At 38.6% G+C, this 7,788-nt stretch overlaps 1 protein-coding gene across 1 annotated transcript in view; it reads left to right on the top strand.

Moving 5' to 3' along the window:
- Nucleotides 1-7,788, top strand: part of LOC102842777 (multidrug resistance protein 1-like) — a 155,441-nt gene that overhangs the window by 80,876 nt on the left and 66,777 nt on the right. The window contains exons 15-16 of the mRNA XM_006832286.1: nt 3,399-3,551; nt 6,889-7,032. Of these exons, the coding sequence (XP_006832349.1) occupies nt 3,399-3,551; nt 6,889-7,032 (297 nt within the window). The remainder of the gene's footprint in view (nt 1-3,398; nt 3,552-6,888; nt 7,033-7,788) is intronic.

The raw sequence follows: 7,788 nt of genomic DNA, 5'->3' as shown, positions 1-7,788 counted from the left end.
AAGACCATAGAAAAATTGACACATTTGAATTATGGTGTTGTTGGAGGAAAATATTGAAAGTATCATGGATTGCCAAAAGAACCAATAGATCCGTTTTGGAAGAAGTGCAGCCAGAGTGCTCCTTGGAGGCCAAGATGGGCAAACTTTGTCTCTCATACTTCAGACATATTGTCAGGAAGAACCAGTCATTGGAAAAGGTTATCATGCTTGTTAAGGTGGAGGGTCAGAGAAAAAGAGGAAGACCTCCAACGAGATGGATTGACCAAGTAACAGCATCGATAGACTCAAACATGGCAACAGTAGTGAGGTTGGCCCAGGATCGGACAGTGTTTCATTCTGCTGTGCACAAGGTCGCTATGAGTAGGTACCGACTGGATGGCCCCTAACAACAACAATGTTCAAGGTCAAATTTTGGCTCTCATGGGGGTACCTGTTTGTAGTCATCTTCTATATTGTTTACAAATGGTATTTGCAATGAATAAGTCATTGGTATTGCAAGTTCCTATCGTGTGATCTCCAAGGAGCTCTGGTAGTGTAGTGGTTATGAATCCGGCTGTGAACCACAAGGTCAGCAGTTCGAAACTACCAACTGTTCTGCAGGAGAAAGATGAGGCGTTCTGCTCCCATAAAGATTTACAGCCTCAGAAACCCTGTACAAGGTCACTAGAAGTCGGAACCGACTGCATGGCACACAGCCACCTCCACCATCATGTGATATCCAGCATAATTTCTATAACCAAGGCCATTATTTTCCAACTTATGATACTTCCTCTTTGTTTTCAACATTTGTAAGCCAATCACCAGTAATTATCAGTACCTCTTGATTGCATGTCTGATTGAGTTCAGACTGAAGAAGTTGGTAACATTCTTTAATAATTGTTGTTGTTAAGTGCTGTTGAGTCTGTTCCAACTTAAAGTGACTCTGCATAGGGTTTCCAAGGAGCAGCTGGTGGGTTTGAACTACTGAATTAGTAGTTTACAGTCCAGTGCTTATCCTACAGTGCCACACCAGGAGTCTTCAATAACAGTGACTCATTATTTATTATGAATCTTAAATAAGTTAATTCATATAGAATGCTTTAAAATGTAAGTGTTGTTTTATCAATAGTCATATTAGCATTGTTATGGCCAAACTTCGTCTCTCATACTTTAGACATGTTGTCAGGAGGGACCAGTTGCTGGAAAAGGATATCATGTTGGATAAGGTGGAGGGTCAGAGAAAAAGAGGAAGACCCCTAGTGAGATGGATTGGCCACGTGACAGCATCAATGGGCTCAAGGGTGGCAATAATAGTGAAGTTGGCCCAGAACTGGGCAGTGTTTTATTCTGCTGTGCATAAAGTCGCTATGAGTCGGTACCAACTTGATGGCACCTATACAACAACAACAACAACAACAACAATCCAACTTTTGAAAAAAGTTCAAGCCTAGAGATTAATGTAGTTATTTATCTAAAATACACATGATTCTGTATAGATATGTTCCTTTAGTGAATTTATATGTGAAAATGAAACAGAAACAGGTAGAGGTATATACAGGAGTCACAAATGGCTAAGCACTTAACTATTAGAAAGGATGCTGGTTAGAATCCATCAAGAGATACCTCAGAAGAAAGACCTGTTGATCTGTTTTCAAAAGGTCACAGCCTTGAAAACCCATTGGATATCTATGAGTTGGACTCTACCCTACAGTAACGAGCAGCAACAGAAACCAGAAGTACACATATCAGAATGTGTCATTGTTGTTTTGTGTAGCAGCCTTCTCATGAAAAGGGATTTCCTTTGGTCTATTAAAGCAGCTTCTTAGGAAAATTTGTTACGAGAAGAGGACAAAATTTTATTTTCAACTTACCTCAAAGTAATAGTTTCAGGGCTAGGGAGATGAAAGCCCAAATAAAAGACTGACCTCTTGGTAGAAAATCTTATAGAATAAAAAGAAAGTGATAGCTAAAGGAATGTCTGATTAACAATGTTAGGATTGTTCAAGGCTGGCTAATGTTCTTTATGCCTTTAAATAACTGCTCAACCGTGGTAAAGTTTGTCAAAGTATTCCTAGAAGCCTTTGGTACATACAATCTCCTTTGACACCTAACTCCAACTGCATCTGTTCATCTCTATTGCACACTGGTCTAGCCCACTGTCTTCCTAACTGCTCTCCTCTTTTCTCACTTGGCCCTTCTTCCCATATCTTTAGTGTTTAAGTGTTTTCAAAATTTTACAAAAAGAATTATAAGTTTGTATTGTTGTTGTTGTTAAGTGCTGTCCAGTTGGTTCCAACTCATAGTTACCCAGTCTAGTAGACACTGTGTACTACACAGTAGTTGTTGTTGTTGTTGTTAAGTGCTGTTGAGTCAGTTCTGACCCATAGTGACCCTGTATAGGGTTTCCAAGGAGCAGCTGGTGAGTTTGAACCACCAACCTTACGGTACAACCCGACCTTGTGGTCGAGTGTTTAATCTACAGTGCCACACCAGGACTACACAGTACCTAGGATAAATTCATGGATAAATTCACAACTTCTAAGCAGAGAAAATGCAGTAGTTTCATTTAACTGCCTCACTTTTCTGACTCTCAGGAAAGACTGAAGCTAGATTTACAGCACTGTGGCTTAAAATTTAGTCTTATCCTATAACTTACACAATTTCTGAAAGTTGACTTTTGATTTCTTCGGAAGTTCTCATTCTTTAGCAGCAGACTCCATCAATTGAACTCTTTGATCCCAGTTTGGCATGGGAAACAGTGGCAGGCCCGGTACATGTTATTGTCTGTCAGGCCCAGGCCCAGCCTCACATACTAGCATAGATGCCTCACTACATGTTATCATTTTGTAAGGTCCAGGAAGGCTGGGAGAAAGGAATTATCTGTCTCACAAAGTTCCTGTTACTAAGATCTACCCTGCCTAGCAGTTTACTTGTTTTCGATTAAGGCATTATTTTCTCTAGTTAACTATACCCATCTTTGGAAGAGGAGTCCCTGGGGGGTACAAATGCTTAACGGACTCAATGCTAACTGAGAGGGTGGTGGTCCAAGTCCATCCAGAAGTACCTTGGAAGAAAGGCCTGGTGATCTATTTCCAAAAACTCAAGTCACCGAAGATCCGGAAGGGCAGTGGGAGTCTGATACACATGGGTTCACCATACGTCTGACTAGTCTTGGCTGCAATTGGTTTGGTTTGTTTTTTTAAGGAAAGCACAATTAAGTATTGTCAGTCAAAAACATTTTCATATCAGTTGGACTTATTAGTTCTCTATCAAACTTGCTAACTATTCAGCAAAAACTACATATGAGTATGTCTCCTTCAATAGCAGAGGCATTAACTGTTTTGAAAGGTTGGTTAATAAAGTTCCTTTGAATTTTCAAGGCCTTATTCTAATGATAACCAGCATATGCTTCATTTAAGGATATTCAAAAAGTTGATGAAGAAAGGGAACCTGTGACTTCCTCTGCCGAAAGACATAGTGATTCAAGTCCTCCATGCTCTGGGAATATCACCAAGCCAGACTTAAAACCAGGTTTTGCTGACAAGTCTGAGGAATCCACCCAAAAAAAAGAGGTAATAGTTCTACTGCAACAAGCTGTTTCCACATATTCTCCAGTGAATTTTTACTTAACTCCTATAATATTTGGAATTCACTTCTGATAAGATGTTGCTATAATGCTAAGTTTAAAAAACCAGAACCTTCCCCCAAACTTTGCTCTAGCATCGCCATGGCACCCTAAGAAGAAGGCCTGCTAATAAGATTGCATGTATGTCAACAGTGTTTACTGGGATAAGAAATCTCATAGGAATGTTACATTACAAATTTGCATCAACAGGTAAATGGATAAATAAATTGTGACATATCCTTTCAGTGAAATACTGGCTGGTTGTGTGCTGTTGAGTCAGTTCCGACTCGTAGAGACCTTGTGTAGAGTTTCTGAGGCTATAAATCTTTACAGGAGCAGAAAGCCTCATCTTTCTCCAGCGGGTGACTGGTGGAATCAAACTACTGATCTTGTGGTTAAGTGCCCAATTTGTAACCCACTACGCTGCCAGAGTCCTGGTCTGGTGCTGCAGATTAATGCACTGGACTGCAAGGTTAGTTTGAACCACAAGTTTGGCAGTTTAAGCTCACCAGCTGCTCCTCACAAACCCTATGCTAGATCGCTATGAGTAGGAAGTGAATCGACGGCACTCAACAACAACAACACAGTACTAGGCACCTCAATGGAATACTATTCAACAATAAAAATAAATGAACTATTGGTTCATGCAACAGTGTATTGAATCTCAAAATAATTTTTGCTGAGTAAAGGAAACCAGACCAAAAACAAAATTATATGCTGTTTGATTCCACTTATATAAATTCTCTGGTAACATACTTTTGAGTCAGGCTGCTAATTTCAAGATCAACAGTTGGAAACTACCAGGCATTCCACAGAAGAAACATGAAGCTTTCTGCTCCTGTAAAGATTTACAGCCTTGCATACCCTATGTAGGGTCTCTATGAGTCAGAACTGACTCCACGGCACACCACCACCACATATAAATTCTAGAAAACACAAATTGATCTACAGTGACAGAAAGCATATCTGTGGTTGCAGGGGAGCAAGGATTTGCAACTAGTTGATATTACAAAAGAGATTACAAAAGACAAGAAGAAACTTCTGAAGTTATAGATTTATTATCTTGACTGTGGTGATAGTTTCATCAGTCTGGAGTTGTGTCCAATGTTAACAAATTGTACTTTTAAATATATGCAGCTTGTTGTATGAAAATTATAATAGCTCCTTGTTGTTGTTGCTGTCAAATGCCGCCGTGTTGGTTCCGACTCATAGTGAGCCAATAGAGGGTTTACGAAGATCTGCTGGTGGCTTTGAACCGCTGACCTTGAATTTATAAGTCCAGTGTTTATCCTACATAGCAACCCATTGGGTTTCTGAGGAGTGGCTGGTGAACTTGAACAGCTGACCTTGCAGTTCAAAGCAACCCTGAAGTCCAGTGCATTAACCTGCAGCACCACACCAACACCAGATGAATTTTAAAATTCTATAAGATTTTTAAGAATCTTTTTAACCGTTTTTTTTTCTCTAAAGGTTTAGAATTTCATAAAATTTTATATTACATCTTCTGAAAACATGCTTGTAATCTGTAGTTTATTTAGTTAGCATAGAATCTATCAGGTTTAAATGAAATTTTTCACTTTGTTTTTGTCTTATTTCATTTTATTCTTTTCTATCTTGATAGTAATATTAACATAATATTAACATGATGTTGTATATTTTCTCAAAGACAAATGGCATATTCTATGTAATACAAATTATTTTCTAAGTGGCAGGATGGTGTAGACTTTAAAAAAACAATCTTCCAAGCAGAGATACAGGCGGGACAATAACACTAGTAAGGTATGCTCACCATGGAGTGGTCAGCCACTCAAGATCAAAAGGGGGCGGCATTTACCTCAGGACAATGTTCAGAAGGGTGATGGAAGGAGACAGGGTAATGGAAATAAGAACCATAGTGAGGAAGTGGGATATCCGTTGTTACATGGAGGGGTTGCAATCAGTGAGATGAAACAAAACGCATGATTTATTGAATGTAAAACTGATGAACTACTCTCTAAACCTGCACTCAATTCACAATAAAAAGTTTCACACACGAAGAATTGTCCTCTTGTTAGTTATGTTTATGGCATTCTTGATAGAAGAAAAATCAATTTTGTGAAATCCTATTCATAATTTTTGTCTTTTTATTTTTAATAAACTTTATTGAGGTACAATTTCCATACAGTAAAATGTACCTTTAAAGTACACAACTCAATTATTTTAAACAACTCAAAGCAGCCATGTGACTACAACACAGTCAAGAAATACTACCAGAATGCTCCTTAAAACCAGAATGGCAAGACTTTTGTCTCTCATACTTCAGGCATATTATCATGAGGGACCAGTCCCTGAAGAAGGACATCATGCTAGGTAAAACGGAGGGTCAGAGAAAAAGAGGGAAATCCCCAACAAAATGGCTTGGCACAGTGGCAGCAGCAATGGGCTCAAGTGTAACAGCAACTGTGAGGGTGGTGCAGGGTGAGGCAGGGTGTTGTTCTGTTGTACATAGGGTCGCTATGAGTTGGAATTGACTTGGCAGGACCTTACAACAACAACAACAATACCAAATACTATGAGCCAAGTCTTACATGCTTTTCTTCATTTAATTCTCAAATAATCCTATAAAAGAGAAACTAAATCATCCCCCTTGGAAAGACAGCTGAAGTTTGGCAACTGTAAGTAATTTTCTGAGATTTTGCAACATTTGGCTTGTAAACAGAAATCCTAAAACAAACCCGGTGACAACTTTTTGGGCTTTTTACTGTAAATAAATTGTGAAACTGTAAAACCTTCATACTTAAAATCTTAGTAACATTTTTACCTTCTGAGCTTACGCTGGTTAGTTCCTCCCCGGACTTTGTTTTAATCATAAAATCTGACAATTCACCCTTTTAGAGGATTTAAGAAAAAAATATGCCTATTAGCTTTTCTGTGCTTCTTAGCTATTAGATCTGTGCATTAAATTGTCAATGATGAGCAAAATGACAAAAGTTGATAAACTTAAGCACTCTTGGATGTTGTTGTTGATGATAAGTGTCATTGAGGCAGTTCCGACTCATAGCAACCCTGTATAGTTTCCAAGGGGTGGCTGGTAAGATTGAACTGCTGACCTTTTGATTCAAACCACACTTGCAGTCCAGTGCCTTAACCAACAGTGCCACACCAGGATTCACTTTTGGATAAGATTCTATGCCACCGTTAGATTTTCTGCTTTACACTGTAAATGTATTTCTAACTGACTAACTTTTCCCCACCCAATTATGCTCTCAAACCATGTTTCTTAACCAAATAAATTTTACTTTTAGACTGATATTCCTGAAGTTTCTCTACTAAAAATCATGAAATTAAATAAGTCTGAATGGCCTTTTGTGGTTCTGGGAACATTAGCTTCTGTTCTAAATGGAATTGTTCATCCAGTGTTTTCCATCATCTTTGCAAAAATTCTAACTGTAAGTAAAACTAATTTGCTAATATTTCTAATCATTTTCAACAAAGTATAGCTTGGGAGAACAGAGTTGTTGCACTGTAACCCAGTAAGGGGAAAACTGGAACTTTCAATGGCTTACCACTAGGGTGAGGGCCATGAAAGGAGAGTTAAGGAATGTTTTCAGGGGATAAGCCATGTCTCTTTTGATGTGTTTGGCAGTCCCTTGCTGATTGGGCAATCAGTAAAGAAATTACTTTGTTTTCTGATTTTTGACTCCAGTGCTGTCTCAGCATTCCAAAGCACTGAAGCAATAAAATAGACAAATAGGACTTCTCTCCTTTCAACTAGTCAGAACAATAGCCATTTTTTATTACCAACTGGCTTAGGGAAAAATAACAATTTGGCATTGTGTTGTAGGATCCTAGAGAGTTGGTGGGCTCAAGGATCCTATGAAATTCACACGAATTCCTCAGTTTCACTGATTTGCCCAGCTCCCCTTTGTCAAGATAGAAGTCAATATGTATACTCCTACTAATTTTAGGAAATAGATGTCAGTATGTGTATCAGTACTCATTTTAGGATCACTTCTCCAGACATGTATGTAGGTCTCATACTGCAGGTACCACTCCAAAAAGAGGAATATTAAGAAACTTTACAAGTTATTAGAAATAATAGCTAATTCAAACCAACTGATGATTTCTTGGGAAGTATCTCTGGTAGCATAGTGGTTACGAATCGGGCTGTTTACCTCAGGGTCATCAGTTCGAAACTACCAGCT

The sequence above is a fragment of the Chrysochloris asiatica genome, unplaced genomic scaffold (assembly GCF_000296735.1).
Source record: "Chrysochloris asiatica unplaced genomic scaffold, ChrAsi1.0 scaffold00006, whole genome shotgun sequence".
Classification (NCBI taxonomy): domain Eukaryota; kingdom Metazoa; phylum Chordata; class Mammalia; order Afrosoricida; family Chrysochloridae; genus Chrysochloris; species Chrysochloris asiatica.
Note: the sequence above shows the minus strand (reverse complement) of the source record. Positions and strands in the feature narration are given on the sequence as shown.